This window comes from Fundulus heteroclitus, chromosome 21 (assembly GCF_011125445.2).
Source record: "Fundulus heteroclitus isolate FHET01 chromosome 21, MU-UCD_Fhet_4.1, whole genome shotgun sequence".
NCBI lineage: Eukaryota > Metazoa > Chordata > Actinopteri > Cyprinodontiformes > Fundulidae > Fundulus > Fundulus heteroclitus.
The window spans coordinates 4,613,435-4,639,331 of record NC_046381.1 but is presented as its reverse complement, the minus strand read 5'-3'; the positions used below and the strand labels follow the sequence as shown (position 1 = coordinate 4,639,331).

The following is a 25,897-nucleotide window of genomic DNA, read 5'->3' as shown; positions in this document are numbered from 1 at the left end:
AAAAGGAAAAAAGAACTTTAAGATCAACTCCAACCTGCACGTAAAATTTCCCGACAACCCATAATATATGCCTTATTGTGGCAGTTTTTTTGCTTTAGTTAATAAAAAGACACACAGCAGAGCTATGGGAAGCTTAGCCAAAGAGTTTATTAAAATTTTATGCTGAATTTAGAAACCACATTACAGATTTGAAGTTTGATCGTACATAAATCATCGATCTGCAGAATTTTAGACACAATGTTCAAAGACAAGTTCAGTTCATTTCATACCAGATGAAGCTGGCTACACGCTGAATTAAAATGAGCCAATGAGAAATTCCTGTTTTTTTTAATACCCAATTCATCAAAGCGTTTTGACAGCCAGATGGCACATTTATGAAAATGAACTTATGATAGACAGGTAGATCTGAAACAGGTTAAGGTAACAGTATCTTGAGGCAAACGCATGCAGAGGTTCCATTTAAGAATCATAATTCATGTGTAGCTTGTCATATCTTTTAAGGAAGCAATACATTTGGTTACAATGAGGCTTACAGTAGTTTTGACACTAAAGATGATAACATGCGGTGTATCTTAAACATTGCTCAGTGATCATTGTTTAACAGGAAAAGATACAGAAAGGATGAACTCAATCTAGAAGGGAGAGGCGGGCAACCGCTTTATCTCATCAAGCTGCTGATCCTCCTATTTAACTCACCACGACAGGAAAACAAATACACGTGTAACATGTAGATTGATTTGATGAGGATACATTTTGACATACAAAAGATAGGCTGCTCAGTCATAAACTACTGAAGAAGCCATTTGAAACAAGAACTCAAAATACAATGCCTTGTTTAAAATGAAGCCATTTGGCTCAGTTTATACTATGACCAATCACCTCTTAGTACTTAAAGGATACTTATTAGGCTTTTTGCTCAGATTTATCAATTGAGTAAGTATGGCAATTAAGAGCCAAAACAATGCATATCATGTCATGAAGTAGAGGCATACATCCTTTTAAATTGTATAAAGTGGCTTAAACTTTGCCTCTTGTAGCGAACAGTGATTTTTTTTTACTACGTAGTAACAGCATCCTGCCACTAAATGTCAGTTTTTCCACAACATATAACAACCCAGAAATGTCCAAAAAAAAAAAGTGATGCAAAATGAGTTTAAAGTTTAACTCATCCCAATATAATTTTTTTTGCATATAAACTGTATAAAATGGGCCTAAGGGTGATAATTTTATGTTTCGGTGAACCTATTTTTACATTTTTATGTGAACTGGAATGAAATTATGAAAACAAAAGGTGTGATCTACACAGGTGCAACCGGCCCTTTTAAATGATTTCATGATGCCGAAGTGGCCTAATGTAATAATGATATTATGCTCTCTGTTGGAAGATCTAATTCAGTGCGTCTCAAATAGAGGTGCTCGCCCCCTAGAGGAGACGTGAATGTATTGCAGGGGGTGCAAAAAACAGCACCCCCTGCTCTCTCCACACCAAAGCAATGCGAGAATGACCGGTACTGCTAATGGAGACACACAGGAGCCTGAAACCTGAGCTTTGATTTTAAGGGATCTATGGCGTCACATTTATGGCAAGCCATAAGGAGCAACAATTCTGTGCTTTGCAGCAACTGATGGTGTCAGAAAAAAAGCACTTCAATGCTCCTTTTGGATGTTTTTAAAATGAGGTTCTGTTCAAATTTAACACCCAAGGAAACATTTGCGATCTGATACTGGAGACATTTATACTGTCTGGCTTAAATTCACTAAACCCTGATGCTTGCAATTGCCCACCTCTCCCGTAAATGTTCACCCAGTGCTGATATTTAAAACATGAATAGAACAAGGAAAAGAAACAGCTGCACAAAACCTACATAGGTCCAGAAACTTGTTTCTAACACGCACGCTTACACAAAATCCAAAAAAACAAACCCAACAAATGAAAATTTCAAGTATAAAACTCTGGGAAACACTGTCCCCGATAAGCTGTTCCACCCTTGAAGTGAAATATGAGAGGCTCTGCTCCCGATAAATACACACACACACACACACAAAAATAACCGTACACAGAAAATGGTAGGCAAAAACTACCGTCACTGCTCGTCATTATGGAAGGCACTGCTCCCGACAATGGATTTTAATTATGGAAGGCACTGCTCCCGATAACGTCACGATCCGAATAAGTGCTCCAACGCAGGCTGTGCAACATAAATGGCTTTCCTCGCAAATTACATCACCAATTAGTTCCTTTTAAATGAAATTTAAGGCTCTTCTGCCATTACGCACAGAACCATCTTACTAAAATCTTAGCTCGACGTAATTGGAGGCCATTGTTCATATTAAGGAATAAACCATTTGCAAATTTTGCGCGATTTTCTACAGTTTGTTTCTCCCGACTGGCATTTACCGTCTCGCGGGTTTCTGCGAGATGAAATCTGGACAAACGGGAGAAATAAGCGGCAGGAAAGTGTAATTCTAACGTCATCCGATGCGCCGTTCCGTCAGCAACATTTAGGGAGTCGTCGTTGTAGCAGATGCTGCCGTGGCTTTCGACAGTATAACCGTCATAATTATGGAAGGCACTGCTTCCGATAATGCTGTATAAAAAGACAAACAATAAATATAGTGGGCACTGCCACTGATAAATATGAAAAAAAAAAAAAAAAAAAAGTATACATAAGGTTCTCAGTGCGTTGAGGTTGTTGGTGGAGTAGGAGTTGAGGATTTCAGTGTTTTTTTCTCCGTTAGGTGTTTATGGTTCACAGTTTTTTTTTTTTTGTTTTTTTTTTTACATTTCTTTACTCCCTCTCCTTGTAGATCTTTGTGAATTTCAGAGGAAAAACCAACTGAATATAACCCTGGATTTAAATGATGCGATCTTAGATGGTCAGCTTGTGCTTAAGGTATTTGAATGTTGGCGCTTTATATTTAACCTTCAAGCAGCTTCACACACACACTGTCTCTCTCTCTCTCTCTCACACACACACACTCGTACAGATTCCGGTATCAAGCTTTAGATTTCGTCGTCGATGTCCCAGATGTTCCCCACCATGGCGTTGGCACATCCCTGCAGGTTCCAGGTGGCCAGAGCCAGCTGGGTGCGCAGCTTCTCCATGTCCTGGGCCTCGGCGATGGACGCCAAGGTGTGGGGGCCGTGGCCGAGCAGGAGGTGACGGAAAGGCGTCTCAACGACAGAGACGTACGGAGAAAGGAGGGAGTGCTCAACCTGAGGGAGGAAAATGAAAAAGGAGACTAAATTTAGCTTTAATATAGATTTAAGTCTTTTCTGGAAATGAAAATTCAATATTTTTTTGTTGAATTACTGAAATATTTGCATGTTTTCAAGATATTCTATATTTAAGTCAGGCCTTCTAAGCTTTGCAGAAAATGCAATATTTGTAGGTTCCTACAGCTTAAAGAAAGTTACATTAAAGACTTTTAAAAACTTTTTAATGCCACTTGAAATAAGATTTAAGAAAAACTTCCCAATAAACAAATAAAAAAAAAGAAAGAAAACTCTACCCAAATGTTTATTTTACATAAAACGTGACTTTTTGATCAGTGTAAAAAAAGTTTAAAATCCTGAAAAACTTTCCAGATATGAAGAAAACGCAAAAAACACGCAAATGGGAGATAACTGTTATCAGGGTGCTTGCTCTTTTTCCAAATTAAAATTCCAGACTTTTTTAAAACTGATTTTTTTTCCCCCCCAAGACCTTAACTTTATGTACTTGTATACTTGTGTGCCTACTGCCTACTTCATTGGTTGAGATTGTACAAACTGTTTATTAGAAATGTTAATTTTTATAGGCTAGTATTCAATGAACAAATGCATTATTCACAGTAAATTATGCTTTTACTGATGAAAACGTTTCAAAACATGAAAATCACAAGTACATGAATTTCACATCAAACAAGTGTTTGATTCCATTAGGCTAATACAGTACGTGACCAGTTAGTAAAATTATAGTTTTATAGCCTACCTTCCTATTTCTCATTTCGCAATGCCTTTGAGCATACTGTAAAATTCTACCATACATTTTTTTCCCCATACTTTATTAAGACTTTCACACAAAATTCAAGACTTTTCAAGGTCTGGAAAATAGTGTTTCAAAATTCCATACTTATTAAGACTTTCAAGACTTGCGCAAGCACCCTGTGTTATAGCAACTAATCTTCTGCATTTAAAAACCACAGTATAACCAATGTGGATGCGTCTTTGCAGCTGTGGCATGGATCTGCAGACTTTCTCCAGTTCCTCCTCCACCTGTTGCAATTCTGCCGTGCTGTAAAGCTTTTTTGCTGTTTCTCATATCAGAGATGGCTGTGGAGACGCCTGCAGAGACCAGAGTGGAACAGAACTGGGAAATACCTGCCGTTTGCTGGCAACTCCATCTTCACGCTTAGCGTTTCACGCCTCGCACGTGTGATTCCGCACAGTTTCTTGCACAAAATAAACCGTGCCTCATACACATTCCCTGGCACTGGTTTTAGCCATGCAGAAAAATCTTGGTTGGACGGCCAATTTCTGTTGAATTTACACTTTCCCATGTGGTCCAGGACGAAGTGACTGCTGGCGCTACACGAACAACCTGCATCTGCTGTGAGACGCCAGGCCGCAACGACGGCGCTTCTATCTTACAGCGTAAATTGTTAAAAAAAAAACAAAAAAAACAATAATAATTATTTTAAAATTTGAGATGAATTACAATCAACTTATTAACGATGTAATATTTTTAAGACCTCTGAATGATTGATTTCAGACATTTTAAAACTAATCAAAGCCTTCAATGTGACTCTTAAGCCTTTTTAAGGATCAACGCTGACATCTGATCAAAGCTGTGCTTCATATAATTGGCCCACAGAGGAAGACAAACACAGAATCAGCGCAAGACGGTCTACTAAGTAACCTGCAAATAAATGTCCTCATCTTAGAAATAAACCCAGACAGAGCTGGCCCTGGTCTACGTCTTTCCAGCTCTGAAGCCCCGAACCACCCTCCATTACCCTCTGAAATAACTCGACATATTGCTGGGGAAGATTCTCAGTCATCCAGGTCATGGTCATTCCAAAAAAAAAAGTAAAAAAAACAAAGCAACTGGACTTGTTTTCCGTAGTTGAAGACGTTTCGCTTGTTTTTTTTGTTGTTTTTTTTAAACTCAGCATAATGTAACGGCAGCTAAAATCTCACCCTCATGATCCTGTCGTTAAGGATCCGAGCAGCTTCCTTGTCGGTCAGGTCCGTGTTGGCGATGGCGCTGGCGATGTCGTCGACTGCTCGCTTGTAGGAGCCGCGAGCCCGATTAAGCCAGTTGGGGCTGACGTCCTTCAGCTGACCAGCCTAAGGGTAAAAACAGCACACCATGAACGCTACATCACTAATACACCGAGGTCTATGGAGCCAGCAGAGAGATGGGAGCCACATCTCCACCTGCGTGAGCTGGTTGACCCGCTGGTAGATCTGTAGCACAGCTTTGGTGATGGGGCCGTAGTATCTACCCACGTCCAGACTGAGCAGGTGGTCGTGGACCAGGCGAAGGGTCATCAGGCCGGCGAACTGCGCCGCCGAGGCAGTCACCTCGCTGGTGCGTTGGTTGGTTTGGTAGTTCAGGTGGTCCATGCTGTCCAGGTTGGTGCCGTAATACGGGTACGACTCCGTCTTAAAAACAGAAACGGAGACGCGACATCGTGAATCTCCAGAGGATCCAGTGTGACCTCTTTAGTCTAGATCATGGGTGTTAAATGTGTGGCCCAGGGGCCATTTGTGGCCCTTGGAGTAATTTTGAGTGGCCAACCGACTGCAATTAAGAATTACAGAAATGTTCCATTAATTCAAACATCTGAGACACTTTTTCAGACCTACAACAATAAGTTATTTTCTGATAAAACAAAATTAAATCATTCTGTATTTTTCATTGATAAAATCTACGGCCCCAGAGTACTTTCAATGACCCCTCTGGTCTAAACATCACAAGAAGAAAGTTTTTCAATAACCGTCTGAATAAAAAAAAAGTAAAATTAAATAAATACTACTACGGACAACTTGGCCAGAAACATGAAATAATAACCCAATACTGGCACTGGAAATTAAATAGCATGATGCCCTTTTCTCTGGTTATTGTTCAGCTCAGGCATCATTTCTGCTCAGCAACGTTTCTTTCCTAGAAGAGAGCATAGCTATTGCTGCTGTAAACTGTCTATTTTTCTTCCCCACAGAAAGTACTCCAGGTTCAGTACTTGTTTCATGTCACTTTCCTCAGTGAAGATAATAAAGAAGCGGTTGCTGCTTTAATCTTAGCTCAGCGCCTCTTGTGTTTAGCTGCGCTGCTTTCCTGAAACAAGCCGTCAACTACAACAGTTAATAATTTTTTGCACTCTGGTTTTTCACTGTCGAAAGTACTCATGGCTCAGTACTTGTGTTTTATTGTCAGTTTCCTGGGTGCAGACGAATGAACTGTTGCTGCCATTAAATCGCAACTCCATTTTCTTTCCCATAGAAAGAAGTCCTAGCTCAATGTGTCCTTGATGTGCCATCAATTCAATGGACCAGTTTTCCCCATAGAAAGTACCCCTAGTCTACTTATTCTGTTTTTTTCTTTCCCTCTACATCAGGTCACAGCAGATGGACACTCATACTGAGCCTGCTACTAATTTTTGTTAAAAAGAAGAAGACCCTTCCCACTGTTACCACATGCTTTCTCAGGATGAGGGATTGCTGCAAAGTCAAAAACGGATATAATCCACTAAAAACGGACTACTGCATTGTAACTGGGATGGCACTGGAGTGCAACTGGTTTATTGACCGAATACGGTTACTGTTTATGTTTCACATAAAAGTTATTTTAAATATTTTAATCACAAACACTTAGTTAAAAAAAAAAAAAAAATGAAGGACGGCTTACATTTGTTGGGATGAAGTGGAAGGATATGGAGGGAATGCCGGCGAAAGCCAGGAAAGGATATGCAGGATCCTCCATCGACATTGTCCTGAGCCTGCAGGCAACAAGCAACACTTTAAAACCTGTTTAGTGTGCAGAACCTGTTGAAACATAAGTGTCACAATAATTATGTGAGAAGGGGACATGTCTCTCCCCCCCCCCCCCCCACTTTTGATTGAACCCCCTCACATTTACAAAGACATGACTTTCCCATGCAATGTTTCTTTTGCTTCCCAAAAGAATCCGTTCCACTGAAGCAATACGGGAGGATTTCTTCTGTATTTTATTCATAAATGTCAAATACATATGTCTGCCACACATATTAACATTAAGTCTAGTTTGAACAGAATAAAACCCAGGGTGGGATTTAAGCAGGACCCCTAAAAGGTCCACGACGCCCCAGTTAAATGTCTCCCCTGAAACCGCCGTTTGGTTCGGTTTAAGTGACTGTAGAGATGATTGAACTTCAGACGCGTGTCGAACGGAGGTGGTGGAAGTTGATATTTTTCAAAATAAATTATCTTTCGAAGTAAAATGCTCTACTAACTGCAGTTAACACGAGAACAGAGCAGTAAAGTCGCAGCGAGCCGAGCGAGAAGCAGCACGCGGCTGGTAAGCTGCACCTCAGCCGCTCCTCCCAACATTTCAAATGCTCAGACGGCACAGTGTTGAAAGCAGTTACTGGTAAAATAACAGATGAGCCATAGGGACTGTGGACATGGGAGAAGTGACATATGATAAAGGAAAACGGGTCAGCGTGCTCACTTGGGGACCTTCAGAGAACGCTCAAATTGTTTCCATTCATGTCATGAGGAAGTGTGCAGCCCCTTGTATGGGGGGAGGGGTGTACCTAGATTCTATAAAATGCTAATGTAACCTTCATTCAGGACGCACTCTTCTCCATTCCTTTTTTCTGTGTCAAACCTGTTTAGCGCCTCAGTTCTGATCTGTATAATCTCTCTGGCTTGTTTAGATTAAAAGTGTTAAGTACAGTTCTGAGTCGAGAGTCATTTCCTACTAAAGAAGTTATTTATTTGCTCCTCCAGGGTAAAAGGACCGGGCAGGGTGCAGTGGCACCTAACTACCAACAGGGGGCAGAAGTCATTAATCTGGTTTTAAAACTTTAATCAGAACAGAACAATGCAGTTAATTTAGGAAACGATGTGGGATCTACGAGGCCAGATACTTTAGGGCGTAAAAGTTAAATGTGCTCCTGGTTAAATCATTAAGCCAACAACTGTAAAGACCTCTGTATCCTCGAGGTCGTATTGCTCTTCTTCACCTTTGTGTGAAATATCTGCAGATCTAAAGTGGTCCTGTGAATCCAAACACACCCCACAGCATTTAAACACAGACCACTCCACTTTATTGGCAACCCTGCCCAAATATGTGCAAAAGGCTTAAATAAAAGCATTTTTCAAAAGAACAATTAGATTGTTTTTTTTTTTAACAAAAAAAAAAAAAATTTCAACCAAAATCAACAGAACCTCAGTTATTGCCTCCAGTAATTCCCACAAAATAAACAAAACTTTGTGAACTTTTTTCTAATGCTTAACAGATTATTTATGAAAAGTGTCTAGACACCCTGATCAGCTTAAAAAAAAACAAACAAAAAAAAAAACGAACAATTGGAGCTTAAATCAGCAGGAACTATGACAAACCAAGCAGACCCTGGATTACCTCGTCAACACGCACAGTAAACAGATTAGACAAAAAGAACGACTACAGAAGATATCAGCATCTTCAGCTCACTCAGTCTTCATAAAAACAAAACTGTTGAGGCACCTGATCCCCATTGTTAAGCATGTTGGTGGATCTGTAATGCTTTGGGTGTTTTACGCTTCCAAAACGCCCTAAAAACCTCAGCAGAGTGTGTGGCATGATGAACTCTTAAAAATCTGGAGGTCTCTGCCAGGAAATGGGAGAAAATAAGTTAAAAGAAAAAGACAAACGGATCAGAGAAGAGTCAGGACTCTGAGTGATTTAGGGAGATTTTGAAAAGGGGAAAACCCTCAAAACTCCTATTTTCTGTATGGTTCAACCTTGTTAAATGTTCTTGGAGAAAACACTAGCGGTCCAATTGGCAACATGGGATCCTATATATTACAAACAGCAGGGGTCCGTTCTTCGTACGTCGCTAACTCAGTTAGCAGGATTTCATTGTTGACGATTTGGCATGATCTTGGATCGTTTGGTTCTTCGAAAGACATCCTGCACTTGTTGTCATAGCAACATGTGCGCCAGCTTAAACCTGCTCGAAAGCAGGCTTATTTCATGTAAACAAGATTAGATCACGGCTGTATAAGCGGAGGAGATGGGAAGTCTGCCGTAGCTATGTCCATTTTTACGACTGCAATCTGTTGCGGAAGGTGCAAGAATAATTTGCAGAGTTTTTCGAATTAATCGCGTATTGCGCAATAGACAGGATCCTTTAGCGCAGCGCGACAGTGTAATTGTAGAGAGATTTCTCTTGGTGGCTGTTATAAACAGACAAACACATCATTTAACAGTGGCTTTTAAAGAGGAAAAAGTTATCTAAAATATTTAAGTTATTTGTATGATAGTTTGCTTTTTATTTTTATCATATTCAGTAAGAAGATTTGTTCAGGCTATTTTATTGTGAAGTTTAGTTTTACTTTGAAAGGCTTGCTTCCTGTCGAGCCGTATATTGTATTAGAAAAACCTATGGATGGATTATCTAGACACGGAGCAATACAGTTTTACCGTGTAAACTGTGGATGACTTGGAAAAGGAAGAACTTCATTTTTTATTGATAAAGAATTTTTTTGTTAAAATTCCCAGTTTGCACGTGTCCTTTACTTCCCGTCTCTAAGGAATGACACTGAAATTTGGATCTCTTGACATAACAAGTGCCTTTTTAAAATAAAGTATAATAATTAAAGGCTACCATTTTGTAGAATATTCTTGTATTTCACTTTTACTTGTCCCCATGTTCTAGTGGGTCCCGTGGAGGCTCTGATATAAAATAACAAAGTTAATATGAGATTATTAAAATGCAAAAATACATACTGTATAAAGTGATAGAAACATCTACCATGGACAGTATTTAAGCATTAATTTGTCTGCTGCTTTTTGCCAGCCCTCTCTCCTGGCTTTAACAGATTTTTAGGTGTTTTAATTAATGACTCAAATTCGGCATAACCTTCCATTAAAAGCTTTTGTTCTGCTGGGAAAAAAATCTGTGGGCGTTCTTTGGCCATGCTGAACAGCCAATAGCAGCGCTGCTGATCAATGTTTCTACTATCGATACATTTCCCCTTTTAAACAAACGCATGAACGCGCCGTTGTCTCAGATAACTCAATCCCGCCATACTAATCGTAAACAACAGGTGTGTTGGAAGAACCCAATTAGCCGGATCATGATTAGCACGATGATATCATCTTGGATGTGTCATTTGATCTTGGATGTTTTAAGCAACGTACGAAGAACGGACCCCAGGGGGCCTGTTAATTGTGCCGCCAGCGATTTTGTTAAAAACAATTTGGCCTCAATTTATGATTTTAACATCTACATACGATCATTCAGGGCTGGACGATAACTCAATAACAATATATATTGATCAATAGGCGTATATGGATGTTAGAAATATATAAAAGGTCAATAAAAAGTTCAAAATAACAGTTTTCCTTCCTTTTTCATTCCAGCCTATCATGTAGGTTAATACTACAGTCACTACATTCTCCCAACCAATCACAAACACAGACCAGGGAACCAAGCTCCGCCCCCTTGAAAGAGCTCAGAGACCATGCGTTCTTTTTTCTTTGTTAAAAACTTGCAGTTTTGGTAAAAAGTTGGTTGAATAAAGGGTTGGGTTTGAATTCAGTGTTTTGCATCTAAAAATAGGTTGCTAAGCAACAACACATAAAACGGCCAGGTCTGCACTTAAAATATGTTTTGACATGAATAATTATCAATATGGATCAATACGATTTCTGTTAACGATATGCTTTTTTTTTTCCTATATTGTCCAGCCCCAGTTCATTCAAGTTAAAGGTAGTATTCCCTCCATACTTTCAGTGCTATGTTACTGCAAAAAAATAAAAATCTACTTATTACAGTTAGATTACAATGACAATCTTTTTAATTCAGCCTTGCGTTGACTTTAACTACGTTTGTCTGTTACAAACTGCAGCTGTGTTTGTATTCCAGATGTGTTTTTATGCCAGCTGCAGATTTCATATCAAGACTCTAAAGTTTGGTATCCAGGTGAATCTTTGCTGATTTAGACTAATTCATGTCAGAAACGTCTCTATGCCAGGCTGTTTAACGGCAGATGAACAAAAACATTTACAGCCTAGTCTTTCTCCTAGCTATAAAACCAATTACAGCAGTTATGTGTTACTGCAGAAGATCATCTGAAGTACATTCAACTCATCAGAATATAAGTACGAAGCATGATGTGCTTCATTTTATTTGTTTTTTGTTGGATTTTCAGAGATATCCTACTTACACTCTGTCCTCCCACTTGTCGTTCCCCAGCTCTGAGTACATTGACAAAGTCCTTCGAGGCATGATCACCTGGATGAACAGACAAACTACGGTCAGCACAGCATCTTCGGTTGGTTTGCCGACTATCAGGCTCGTCGCATGATCGGGTTTTACCTCCTTCATCGTGCTCTCGATGAGGCTGTACAGCAGCGGACTCGCAGAGGCGATGAAGCTTTCCTGACCTGTCAAGAGATGCGCTTCATTTAGCTAAGGTTTCAACCTAACGTGTGTTTTTCCAACATGTCCATGTACTGTACATACCCATCACCACTCCATCCAGGTTTATGTACGTTAAGACATTTCGGTCAATAGAGGACATGTAACCCTACAAAAAAAAAAAAAATGAGACCCACGTTTAAGCACTTTTATCCCCACAGCAGGAAACAGGGATTGGGTGCTTCTTACCTCCAGCCACTCGGTGGCGCCAACGCTCCCAAACTCTCCAGCGCTCCAGCTGGCAAATACTATGCTTCTCTTTGGCCTGAACTGATCTAAAAGATGAAAAAAAGGTTGAGACTTTTAAACCAACCCAATAGTTTTCAAAGTGGGTTCGCCTGGAGCTTAATTTGGGTCCAGGAGGAAAGCACTGCAAAAACAGAACTAAAAATAAGTAATATTTTCTTAAAATGAGCGTATCTGTCCTTGATTTGAGCAGGTAAATAAGATGATCTGCCAATGGAATAATATTTTTTGCACTTAAAATAGGAACAACTCATCTCCATCATCTTATTTCAAGTGCAGGATGTCTAATTATCTTATTTTAGGGGTCAAAATTCTCATTCCATTGGCAGATAATATTATTTACCTGCTCAAATCTAGGACAGACACAAATTTTAAGAACATTTTACTTATTTTTAGATCCGTTTTTGCAGTGAGACGTCTGCAACCTCAACAGTAAGCCTCTCTACATTATATATACACAGTTTAAATGACTCATGATCAACAACAAATAAGGTTCCTATACATTTTATTACAAGTTTTTCCAGACTTAACTTTAAGTTTCATTTGAAAATTGACTCTGAATGCAGATTTAAAAAGCATTTATTTGCCTAGTAGAAAAGTTGTCAGGAGTACAAAATTATAGTGAAATTGTCACAGACAGACAGACATATTTAAATTTAGTGAGATATAAATAAATAAATTTAACAATTACTGTCCTAGGGATTAATACACGGAGGGGCTGAAGATTTCGAGCATTTCTACTAATTCAATTTGCATTTTCCCCCATAATTAACCAGACCTGAAAAATATTGGAAGGCAATTTTAGGCTATTCAGGCTCATATAAAAGGTTTGATCTTAAATATAATAACATCCTATTTGGGCTTTAGATATATAATTTAAAAAATTTGCTTTCTTACTAATTCACTGCCTGCCTGTAGAGACAAGGGATGATACTAAAATTTCAAACTTGATATTGATACCCAGGAAAATATTCAGTCCCATTTTCAATACCATGGGATAAAAAAAAGAAAAGAAAATAATTAAAGGAATAAAAAGTATTTAATTAACATCAAAAACTCACCCTTTTCAATCTCAACATGGAACATTTTTTTCTCAGCAGAATCACAGATGCTACTTAAATAACTGTGTAAATAAATGCTAAATAACCCAAATATAGCACACGCCTAGCAGTATGAAAGCCACAGCTAATCACACAACATTGAGGACCACCAATCACGCCAACATCCATAATACTTTTAATGTATTAAATTAAATTATGAATGGGAACTTTCATTTATTAACTCATCAGAACTCATGAAGGCCAGGATGTCGGTCCGTGAGATGTTCCACCAAGTTTGATGTGCTGCTTGACTTTGTTGCCACCACTTTAAAGCACTGTTTGCTCACAGGCCTGTCAAGATCTTTGGGTTTCCCTTCTCAGTTTGCCTCGTATGCTAAAATATTTAGTATTGATACCATGCCAAATTAGTATTGGATCCAGATACAGCGTTTGAGTAGCAATACTTTTTAGAGTATTTTGACAAACCTAGTCAACAGTCAAGTGACGAGTGAGTACTCCTACTTTCCCCAGGGATCAATTGATACAGTAAAAATAGGGCAGGCTGGACTTCTCACCCACCAAAACCAGGCATTTTATTTGTTGGAAACACATTTAAGGGAGAACAGAGACAACACTAAGGGCTGGAAGCACAATACTGTCCATTCCAAGGATGTGACGGACCATTATCTTGGATCCAGCAGCCTGAGTTTTGACGTGGCCTTGCTTTTCAGATAAGGAAACGTGTTTTACATGGTTTTTACTTTACATTTATCCACTACCATATAAACAAAACAAGACATCCTCCTGCATGTTTAACCACACAACTTGGTGTAGTGTCTGTATGTTTTTCCTCAGTGTCTGGGCCAAATGAATGACAGATCACGTTTGGAAATGAGATCTATAGTTTGCAACTGTTTTATGAAATTCTAATTTAGATAGATGTTATTGTAAACTGTAATGTAATCTTTTGCCGCTATCTTGGCCAGGACTCCCTTGAAAAAGAGATTGCTAATCTCAATGGGACTTTTCCTGGTTAAATAAAATAATAATAATAATAATAAATCACGTCAGTATATATAATGTTGAAATGTTTCTCCTTAAATAACATTTTCTCACCTTTCTCCACCATCTCTTGGAACGCCCTGGCCAGCTCAATCAGCACGGAGGTGCCAACGGTGGCTTTGGTGTAACCTCTCCCCCAGGCGTCCCGCTGAGCTCCCAGCACAACGTAACGATCTGCATATTCATACAAAAACTCTGCTGAGTTCAGCAGATGCTTGACAGACACCAAAATAACTCGTGAAAAGACAATAAGTCTACCAGGATCAGTGAATCCTTTGATCACGCCGAACACATTGTGGATCTTCTTGTTGACCAGCACGTTGTTCACCTCCACGGTGACGTTCTGAACGCCACCCAGCTTGTAAGACACAGACTTTAGTTCCCCCCTGAAATTGCTGCCTGCACCGACTCCAGGGCCACCAATTTTCCTGAGGAAGACGAAGACAGAAGTTAGGTTTTCAAATAAAAAGCTGCAGCTGATGTACAGCTCCTGTAGGTTTGACTTTATTGTTAATTTTCTGTACTGCAGAGTCAAAATCTTGCATGATTATTATAAGCTCCCATATTTATAAATATAACTGGGGATGGTAACTTTCACATTTGAACCGATACGGTACCAATTTTCAGTACTTTTGTGTTTATATGGTTGCAAATGTGAATTAGTTTAAATAAAATCTCAAAATAGTTGAATTTAACCTTTATTTCTCAATATATAAACTTGTTTGGATCTACAAATGAAATAATTTATGAATTTTACTACACTGCTTGAATCCACACCAAATAAAACTAATTTTTACCAAAACAACAGAGGTACAGAGTGAACGAGGTGAATATGGGATTGAAGCTGTATGTTAATAAAGTCCAGGGCATTTTTTTGGTGCAGCGAGAAACAAAAAAAAACAAGACTAGACTAGAAACATTTTATCCCACTTTGTAATCCAGGATGGGATACATTTGGGATGTGGAAACGGAGCGACTCTCCTCTCTGCTCTCTTTGCTCTGACTTCAGGCGAGTTTCAGGACGAGGCAGCATCAGCTTCTGTCTCACAGCTGCTGCTGCCTGTGAGACAGCTCGGATAAGTGGGAAGGAGCTCACAGTAGCACTCGCCGCTGCCTGAAGACTGCATAACAACTGGTGTTTTCATGTGAAGTTGACAAAGTCACCAATAAGAAAAATGTCGTTTGAGGGGTCTGAAAAGTTGCTAACTATAGCAACAAAGTCACTAGATTGGGGGGTAAGTAAAAAAATAAAAATAGATAAAAAAAAAAAAAAAAAATCAAAAATCACACTTTTAAACTCCCTTAGTGTCACAATGAGTTTAAGTACGGAAATAAGGTACCGTTTGATTTCACGTGAACTGTTACTCGGTAGTAACGACGGAATTCGGTCGGTACCTATAGAAGTACCGAATTCGGCACCCATCCCTAAATATAGCATCATTAATACTTGGATAAATGTCTCTAAGGAAACTGTACCTTGACCACTAGCTTTCTGTGTCAAGCTTCTGACAAAATACTAGCTGGATGTTTGACTACCCTACTGGCAGATGTGCAGGAGTTCATTTAAAGTAGCACGGCCAAAGCTCACAGAAGCCTAATGTTAACCTTTCTCCATTTCATTGTCCTGCTGAAACAACCACCTGTGGACAGTTTTCAGCCGTCTGACAAAATCTGACACTCTGATTAAAGAAACATAGGTAGGACGGCTTAAAAACCAATTCAGGGAAGCACAAAAATTTAAAACGGTAAGGCTGCCAACCGAGACAGAAGCTTCAAAAACTCACAGCTCAAAAACTGTGCAGTGATCCACATGGACCAACCAGATGTCTTCTGTTATATAAAAAGGCAAGACGAAGCTATTTGGAGTCGCTAACAAGACGCCCCTGGAGGGGCTCAGGGTGATTCTTTTAAACCAAACTCTCCTGCACGGTGGTAGGAGCGTCATGCTGTGGGACCGAAAGAGCACTACCTCCAAATTTTTGTGACTTTAACACCCTGAAGGTTGAAATGTTGTACAGACTTGGGTGATTCTACAGGACAAGCGCCCTGAACACGATTAAAGCAGGAGAGTATTATGGTTCTGAAAGGGCCTTCCCAAAGCTCAGCCCGATAGAATCCCGGGTCCAGTATGCAGAAAATCAGGCAATAAAAAATAAATCTATCAATTGTGCTAAGAATAGTGGACGCATATTCAACCGCAGTTATACCAGAAGCTTGTTAATGGATATAAAAAACATGGTGGAGGAGCAACTCGCTACTGGACTAATGAATTTTAGTGGAATAACTGAAGTTTAGCTGTATATTCACTCCACCCTGAAACAGGAAAGGTTCTGTCACATCTGTCCTGTTAGATGCATTTTTTGCCCTATTAAAGTTTATTTTAACTGTAAAGTTTCTAACTTGAGAAGACTTGCAGCCGAGTTGGCGGAGATGGTCTGGGCTGGGATTTGAGGGAGGCCAGCTGACTTCGTGGGGGCGAACTGGGTGTGGTTGAAGGACGGGAATCCAGGGGTGTAGGGGTCACCGGAGCCAAGATGGACCTAAAATAGTAATAAAAAGAAAATTAATAGAAACCATTTTCCAGGGATTTCCCCCTTGGGTACATTTGCTTTAATGTGTCACAAACTGACATGTCCGTAGAGCTCGGTGTTTGTAACCACGTCGTAATCTTCGGTGTCCAGGTAGATGAGAACAGCAGACGCTCCCATCCTGGCGGCGTTGTCCACCTGGAAGAGAGAGACGCGATTCAGCTCCTCGTCAGACAACATTCCAACACGTAGCGCTGCACTCTTCCCCCCCCCCAAGGTTCACTTTTTCCTTCCTCATCAGAAAAAAAATGCTGACAACGCTCCATCCAGACGTACCTGTTGTGCAAAAGTGATCTTTCCAGCTCGCAGCAGCAGCACCGAGCCTTTCAGGTCCACTTTCCCCTGCACATAGTCCAGATCCTGCTGACGGCCGTAGTTCCCGTACACCAGCGGGCCCTGCAGACGCAGAAAAGAAGAAACTTTATTAACAGCCTGTAGGGAAACCGGACCTGACTAAAAATACATATCAGCAGGTCAGAGTTTTAAAAATAGACCGGAAAGTTCTGATCGGCGCGTTCTGATCCATTTGCCTCCTAACTTCAGTTCTTTAAATTAAATATTTTATTCACTACAGGAGACCACTCATTCATCTATCTGAGACCGGGTCAGTTTCAGGAGAGAAACCCAAACCTCTCTTCCTCCAGGCCAGATATACAAGGCCCTGATTTTTCCCCATTGAAAGTGAGTCATGCATGAGTAAAGCTACCACTAGATGACAAAGCAGCATGTGATTATAAATATAATCTTTAATGCTTAATGGCATTTTTATTTCTCTGAAACTGTGGCACTTCAGTGGATCCCTCCCTGTAGCCGATTCACACGCAGCCTCTCGTTTATTCAGCTCACACACTGTGGGTGTCTCTACTAACTTTTGGTTAAAACTGATAACAAAAAAAAGTATAAAGGTAGTTTGAATTCAGGTAAAAATATCTAATACTCACAATTTTTTTTATAGAGGTCTTTGTTTTGAGCATATTTAGTGTTTTATAATTTTTTTTGTCTTGTCAAGGTAGACATTTTTCTCTCCAATATACTTTTCATTCAAAGTTTTTTTCTTTTACTTAGAGTTATTTATATAATGTTTTTAATGCTCTATTGCTATCAAAAATGTTTATTTTTGTACTTGTTCCAAATATTTAACAAATAAACCAGTCAGTGATCATAATCATTTCTTTTAATCCTTTTCTTTCCTTTAAAGAAGTACTGATAATGGTAGCGATAAAATACAGGATCGATAAGGAGTATTGTTAAGAGTAGTAGTATCAATAAACAAGACACCACGACACCTCAACTCCCCGCGACCCAGAAACAGGCTAAAAATACCTGCAGCTGTTCTGTAACAGTTTTCCGTGTCAATAAGCTAACCGGCAGGTTCGGATTAACGCCGTTTTAAATCCAATTTAACACGTTTAAACCTGAGTAACGAGGCCAGCCAACCTCAGGGGTTAAGACGCCTTCTAAGCACAAACGTGTCGCCCTAAAACCAAACCTTTAAAATATTAAAGACGCGTCCCTCTTTAATGGCTCACCTCCGCTCTGCCAGGTTTGCTGTAGGCCATATAGCCCACAGGTTTGATGACGTCTGAACCAAAGGAAACGCTGTTGGGGTTGTTGCTGTAAAGGAGAAAGGTGAAACTATCAGTGGCGTTCCTTTGTATGCATGCCTGCTCATGTCCTTAAAACAGCTTCTTTTTTTTTTTTTTTTTTTTTTTTTTTTTTAAATCAGGTTAACTTTCTGTTAGTCTATTAAGAAAAGCTCCATTAAAGCGACACAAGGCGTTGTGACAGACTTTTAATGGAAACCAGAGAAGTCCCCACACCGACCTGTCGGGCACCTGCAGCTGAACGTAATGGGCGTCGGTCCATGGATTCATCTCCAGCGTCTGGAAGGTCTTGAAGATCCTGTCGGCCAGACTCGTGTCTTCCTGGCTTCCTGCTGAGCGGCTGGGCAGATCAAACTCCCTGCAGAGAGGAGAGCTTTCAGCTTTCTTACAAAACGTTTTAAACGTTCTCCTGCCTTATGAACTCCAGACTGCATTAAAATCCAAATACAGTGGCTCTAATCGTTTTCTCTTTTAATTGTTCCCCGAATTAATAGCCAGGCGTAAACCTGATTCTTATGAGGGGAATGTAAGACACCGTGTGTAATCCTCCAAGCTTCCTCTAAAAGAATGAAAGTCAACATTAAACCTGCACAGTTTGAGTTTAATGTTTCGCCTACAATCGACTCCCTAATGTTTGCCTGAGGTGTGCCTCCAGCTTCAGACTCAGGATAATTAAATGTGAGCGTAATCTGCAAGCCGTCCAGAACCTACCTCAGTGTCGTTGTGAAGACATCGCTGCTGAGTTTGCCGGTCAGGAGTTGAGTGAGGTCCTTCCAGGACAGCGAGGCCTCCGGAGGCGGCACGGCCTGCCCCGACGAGGGTTTCCCTGCAGCCGCCGTCGCCCCACCAGCAGCCGTCGTCGCCTCACTCATCCGCTGTCCGCAGTCGGGCTCCACCTGCTTGGGTTTATGATGGACCAGGGCACCGACTAGGTAGCCTGAGGGAGAAACAGTCGAGACGAAAGAAGTTCATATGTGATCATATCAAGATGGGAAATTTGACCACTTTCATTAGAATAACATCCTACCAAGATTATTTTTTCCTTTTTCAAACTTCACCCATAAAACGTTCCCGTGTTCACCTCTACTATACTCTAAAACATGGCTGAATTTATCTGGCCAAACAAACGTTCAAAAATTGAAATACTCATATGGATCCTGATGAGCTTGGATGACTGAACATATCAAATATGTATCAAATAGCCACCAGTCGGTTGAGGCAGATGACCGTTCATACCGAGCCTGGTTCTGCTGGATGTTTTCCTCGCTGTTAAAGGAGAGTTTTTCTTCCCACTGTCGCTTCATTCTTGCTCAGTATGAGGGATTGCTGCAAAGCCATGTACAATGCAAACAACTCTCCCTGTGGCTCTACGGTTCTTCAGGAGTGAATGCTGCTTGTTGGGACTTTGAAGCAATCAACTGGTTCCCTTATATAGGACATTTTTGACCAATCTGTATAATATGATTGAACTTGACTTTGTAAAGTGCCTTGAGATGACACGTTTCATGATTTGGCGCTATATAAATAAAATTTAATTGAACTACTGGGCTCCAAAACTCAGGTCAAAACCACACAGGTTTAACATGGTTTTATTAATTACTTTATGAAGTTGGTCAACGATCAAAACCTCCCCAGTTCTGTACGCAGAGCTTTACGAATCCATACTAAACAACTAGGCTGAAAAAAAGCTTCATTTGCTGAATAAAATCTTTTCAGCAGCCTGAAAAAAAAAAAGTCTCCCAACCAATAAGCTCTTCAAATATCTATAACTGAGGCATTATTTACAAAAACATCAGGACGGGAGAACCTAGGGCTGGGCGATATGGAGCAAAAATTATATTTAGATATTTTAGGCTGAATGCTGATATTTATCTTGATATGTTTTTATTTTTACACACCAATTATGAAAAGGCGTCTCTGAATCAAACTTCATCCCAAATGTCTCTCAGACACATTTTTAACAAAAACAGCTAGAGATAAATATCAGAAACAGCTGAAAAATAACTGACTGGAATACACAAAAGTCTCATTATAACGCAGCATAGACCATCTCAATATAAATAATATAATGTAGTCTTTAAAAAAAAAAATCCTGAAATATTGCGCAGCCCTAGAAGCACCTTAAAAAAAAGTCACCCACAAATGTGGAGCAATTATTTCTCTCAGTAACAAAAACTAGAACTTTTAGACATTTCCTAGATTTACTAATTATTACAAGAGGGAAGAGACAGAAGATGACAAGAACATGTAGAAATTCACGTAATAATTAATGAGGATTGGGAAAAGATGTTTGGGAAATCACCGTGAAATATCGAGCAGAGAATCTGAGTGGAAAAAAATAAATAAATGAATAAAATTCTTGTCATCTAGACTAGTCATAACTTCAGATTAATGTGGGAGAGGCTGCGGAAATCTAGGAGATTATTCTCATATGTTGGGATTGTCCAAAATTGTCAAACTATTGGAAATATTTACAACATGAAATTATTACATGCTTGGGTGTCACAATCCCTTTAGAAGCACATTTTATTAAATTAGGGATCTTTGTGAATGAAATCCAAACTAGGATTTTATCTTAGATTCTACTTTTCCTGGCCAAGAAAAAGGATTCTGGTCTCATGGCTGAAACCGCCGTTCATCCTCAGCGTAGAGAACCGTTACTTAAAGCACAAAAAGTCCCGTTAAAACAAGAGAGACCGCTACGAACCGCCGAGAAACAGCATCAGGACTCCCAGGACCGTAAACACGACGTTCCGCCTGCTGTGGCGCGGCGGCTCCGGCCTGAAGCTCGGCGAGCCGGGCGCCTCCGCGCCGTCGTCTACGGCGTAGTCGGACAGGTTGACCTCGGCGTGCCTCTCGCCGTTCTCCGACGGCTGCAAGGTGAACCTGCTGTAGCGCTCGCTCTTCATCTGCAGGGGGCAGAGAACCATGAGGGGGGGTGTCTCCAACAGGAGAGGAGACAGTCAAGGCGTAGAAATTAAAACTCTGGGCGAATTGACACTCACCAAGCTGTGAAACGTCGATCTTATGCGGTCCATGGTTGCTGTTTTTTCCCTGGAGGCGGGCGGGGGGGAAAGAACAAAGAGATCAGGAGGTCATAATGTGACGTATGCAGGCGACTACGTGAGGAGAGTCACAGACGGTGGGGAAGGTTTTCTGCTGATTTCCTGACGCCGAGGCAGAACAACATACAGTGCAGCTCTGTTTTGTCTCCACGGTTCTGTTTGTGGGTCACACACTGCGCGGCTTGTTTAAAGGACTGCGGTCCAGACTCACTTTTTACTCGCTCTGCTGCAGCTAATGCTGTCAGCCCTCTCTTGATCAAGCAACAGATAACTCAGTGGTTCTGCAACACCAGCCACCATCTGACTATTTAAGCAAAAACAAGGGGGAGTAAACGGTGTAAAAGGTCACCACAAAGTCTAATTTTGTAAAAAATCTTAAACAGGAATTTTTCTCCAAGCCTCAACTATAGAGACAAAGCACAATAATTGCATCAATGACTCGGGAAAGTAATGTGGGCTTTAAGGAAGTCAAAAATGAACAAGATTTTATTTAAAAAGGGTCTTAAACAAGCGAACTGCACATTTGGTTAAACATTTTTTTATTTATTTAAACAAAACTTTGTGGGGCTAAATAAAAAAAAAAAAACAGCAATAAATTTATTAAACTTTTTTTTTTTAAATAAGAAAGATCCTATTGAGGTTAAAAATCCTCTTTTTCGAGGAAGACCCGCCCAAAACGGGCAGCAGCAGCAAAGTTACAAAAATAATCTGCATGTAACAGACTTGAGCTCAAATCTCCTTGTATCAATTTTAAAGCTCTCAAAAGATATTAAGTGTCTTCATTTCCCGTCATTCTGCAACATCTTCCAAGCAAAAAGGTGATGAATAAACAGAAACTCTTTTAACCCATTCCAGTGTAGCTGAACTGAACTGAAAGCAACAGCAAAGCAATGAAAACCACCTTTCTGTGCAGTCAGGCTACATGTGGACGAAGGCAGCGGTCCAACATAGAGACAAGCTGGAGACTGTTCCTTGTAGCGCCCAGAGCTGCCCGTCCCACCCCAGAGTCTAACTTAACGTACTCCAACGCAGTTACAGACGCTGCAGCTACAAGCTGCTGTTTTATTTTTACATTCAAAGTGAAACTAAGCCCAACTTCAGCCTCAGCTTCTTCACAGGTTTCTCCACAGCAGGTTAAACATGAGGAAGGTCATCAAACAAGACACCGACGGTATTTATACCAGTGAAGCATTTCCCATCAGATTAGGGCTGGATGATATAGAGGGGAAAAAAACATATCAATAAAATATAAATCATATTGATCGATAGATAATTATCAATAAATTCAAAGCATATTTTAAGTTGAGTCCTGGCCATTTTATGCTGTTGCTTAGCAACCTACTTTTAGATACAGACACACAAACACTGAATTCAAACTCAACTTTTTACCAAAACTGCAAGTTTTTAAAAAAAAAAAAAGAAACCAAAAGATTGTGAACTCTTTGAAGGGGGCGGAGCTTAGTGACAGAGCGTTCCTGGGTCTGTGATTGGTTGGTAGGATGTATTGACTGTAATATTAACCTACATGGCTAGAATGCATAAGGAAGAAAAACTTTTATTCTATTGAACCTTTTAGTAACCGTCTTTTTCAATCATGGATTAGCGCTGGACGATAATTCAATAACGATATATATTGATCGATAGACGTACATCAATAATGGGGAAAAAAGTCAATAAAAAAAGTTCAATAGCATAACAGTTTTCCTTTTTGCATTCTACCCCATCATGTAGGTTAATACTAGTCTCTACATCCTCCAAAATAAATTACAAATGCAGACCCAGGAACGCTTCGTAAACCAAGCTCCGCCTCTTTAAAGAGTTCAAAAAGCGCATTCTTTTTAAAAAAAAAAACTTGCAGTTTTGATAAAGAGTTGGTTAAATATTGAGTTAACTTTGAATTCAGTGTTTGTGTGATCTGTATCTAAAAGTAGGTCGATAAGCAACAGCATAAAATGGGCAGGGCTGCACTTAAAATATGTTTTGCATTTGTTGATAATTATCGATATTGATCAATATGATTTTTATTTTATCGATATGCTTTTTTTCTATACCGTCCAGCACTATCATGGATATACATCTATCAATCAATATATATCGTTATTGAATTATCGTCCAGCCCTACTCCAGAGTGTTCACTGAGGCGATCGTTTGCAATCGCTTTCTGGATTTGGACAACAACGAAAGCCTATCCTTCTTATCTCCGTTAAGAACGAGCTTCAATTGTAAAAAAAAAAAAGTTTATTCTGAGTCCATTTGAAGGCTTTCAGCAGGGAATTTGCAACCTGAACATGAGTTGATATACAACAGTACATAACTGTGTCATCAGCGTAAAGAGGCAACTTGGCATCCGACACATTCAGACCCAGATCATTTCTATGCATAATGAATAAGGAGGGGACCGAGTACCGAGCCTTGTAGAACCCCCTGGTGGACAGTAACAAGTTCAGAACACACAGTGTCATGACTTTTAGACTCCTATGCACTTCATTTTGTAGTTTTGAAAATAAGATGAATTAGTAGTTTGAAATATAAACTAAAAAAGTTTTAATGCAAGTATCCCTGTCGTTCAGATAGCACTACTGGATCTTTCCTGCCAGTAGCTGTCCAGCTGCATTACGCTCTCTCCTCTATTACAGATGAGATCATTTCAGCTATTTGGAGACGTTTCCAGCAACAACAACAAACAGGCTGTGGATGTGGATGCTGAAGAGCCCCAGCCATCACTTGTATTAATTTAAAAGCTGCAGTTGGAAAGCTACGCACGGAGGACAGGTTCTAATTGGGCACGCTAGTCCCAATAATTAAATCAGCTAATGTCAGCTTGTAAAACCTCTAGAAACAGCAGAATGGAGAAAAAGGGATAATCTTCTGACCAGTGAGCTAAATTTAGCAAGTTTATTCAGCGTTTTTAGGTAAAGAATTAAATGCACCCTGGCTTGGCCAATAAAATTAGGAATGCACTGCAGGTTGCTGGAGAGCATACGTAGTTTTGGGTCCAACAGAAAATAAGGGGATAAAAAGATTAGCCCTGCTTATGCGACAAAGCTTTTGTACTCCGACAACAAACTTTATCTGATTTTTACTAGATTCAAAACAAAGATCAGAGAACATGTTCAATGACGTTTATTTTATTTAAACAGTGCACTTATAATGCATTTATTACCCAGAAACTGTTTTTTTTTTCTCAGTATTTCACCTGCTGGTCAACCATGTTGGAGTCAATCAAAGGAAAATAAGCTGACGGAAAGCTATTTTTCAGTATTTTTAATTTAAGTACAAAGTGTACAGCTGAAAATGCACACACAAAAAGAAAAAGACCAACTAAATGTCACTTTTGTTTGGTACAAACACGAGACATGCAGGTACCGAAAAGCAGTATGGTGTGTTTTTTTTTTCCTTCCCTTATATAAGCTTTTGGGGAATTTGCCACACCTTTAAGAAAAATAGTTTTATTAATGCTCAGAGGTCACAGCCCACGCAATAAACCATGTCAGAATATGCTTTTATTTTTTCTACAACTAAAAAGAAAACACCGATTCCTCCCTTTTATTTACAGTCCAACTGCCTCCAGTAAGGTGTGACAGCTAGCATGAAATGACAGAGAGGGCAGCTCCTTCCTGCCTGAGCAGAAGGAGGAAATGAACCAGGGTTACTAATCCATCTGACTGGAAGTTGCATCAGCAAACACTTCCTTGTCTTTTTTTCTCCTCGTGTTTAGCTAATGCTGGCCCACAAGCTGTGACAATTACCGGCTTAAAGGCAGATTCAGGAGAGAAACTAATGTCCTGAGCTTGATCTTTGACTGTAATTAAAGCTGCAACACGTAGACCTGCAGCGGGATGACCTGCGTTACAGCCCACGTGTTCCCTATTTTAATGCCTAAAATAGAAATTCATTTAAAAAGACATTTCTAAAAATAGAAATTAAATAAAAAAAGACCATTTTTAAACTTTCCATTATATATTATATTAAATTATATATGAATAAATAACGTGAACACCGTGTACACGTCATCAATTCTGTTTTGCATGAAAACAAGGAGCTAAAGGATGTGGAGAGCTAATACAGTTGGGGTTTTTTTTAGCTGTGAAAAACCGCGCGATTTGACACCGACGACAGCTAAAATTAACGCGAACTAAGACCAAACATGAAGCGCGTTGCGACTAAAATATGTCCGCGGATGTAATAGATTTGAAAAGGCAAATATAAAGAAGGGCAAAATGGTTAACCTCACCTTGCAGCCGCTCTCGACCTGATTGAATGACGCTATCTAGCTAATGTAGCTCCCCTTCTTCTTCTGTTTCTTCTTCTCCTACTTCTTCTTCTTCTTCTTCTTCTTCTTCTTCTATTTTTTTATGGCGGTTGGCAAACAACGTTTGGTGCATTACCGCCACCAACTGAAATGGAGTGTGGATCGATGTTGAACTAATAATGTCCTACTACTATTACTACAAAAAAAAAAAAAAAAAAAAAGAAACCTACAAAAAACCCGAAATCATCTCTATCAAATTAGTCTTTTTAAGAAATCTCAATAATAAAGAATAACCCTCTGATTTAGAGTCAATGACTAAAAGGTATTTTATGTTTAACTTTAATTTATTGGTTTGTAATCTATTTACCAATTTATTTCTCTCAGT

General features: G+C 39.7%; 1 protein-coding gene across 1 annotated transcript; it reads right to left on the bottom strand.

Moving 5' to 3' along the window:
- Positions 1 to 1,179: 1,179 nt before the first annotated feature.
- On the bottom strand, positions 1,180 to 25,583 carry tfr1b (transferrin receptor 1b). Its single transcript, XM_036125071.1, has 19 exons — positions 25,495 to 25,583; positions 21,201 to 21,249; positions 20,903 to 21,104; positions 18,907 to 19,132; positions 18,416 to 18,553; positions 18,121 to 18,205; positions 16,868 to 16,987; positions 16,634 to 16,729; positions 16,404 to 16,543; positions 14,262 to 14,431; positions 14,058 to 14,177; positions 11,845 to 11,930; positions 11,701 to 11,764; positions 11,554 to 11,621; positions 11,402 to 11,469; positions 6,894 to 6,984; positions 5,423 to 5,650; positions 5,183 to 5,332; positions 1,180 to 3,217 (listed from the first exon to the last, which is right to left on the bottom strand). The coding sequence occupies exons 2-19, from the start codon at positions 21,231 to 21,233 to the stop codon at positions 3,005 to 3,007; spliced, it is 2,298 nt and encodes a 765-aa protein (XP_035980964.1). The 5' UTR covers positions 21,234 to 21,249; positions 25,495 to 25,583; the 3' UTR covers positions 1,180 to 3,004.
- Between the last annotated feature and the right edge of the window lie 314 nt (positions 25,584 to 25,897).

What these genes read in the sequence shown, in the direction of transcription:
- tfr1b (XM_036125071.1), bottom strand. Translation starts at nt 21,233, where the DNA reads ATGGACCGCATAAGATCGACGTTTCACAGCTTG. An exon ending in CCTGATGCTGTTTCTCGGCG is followed by an intron (nt 19,133 to 20,902) that starts GTTCGTAGCGGT and finishes TTTCTCCCTCAG; the next exon opens with GCTACCTAGTCGGTGCCCTG. An exon ending in GGGTCAACCAGCTCACGCAG is followed by an intron (nt 5,333 to 5,422) that starts GTGGAGATGTGG and finishes TTTTACCCTTAG; the next exon opens with GCTGGTCAGCTGAAGGACGT.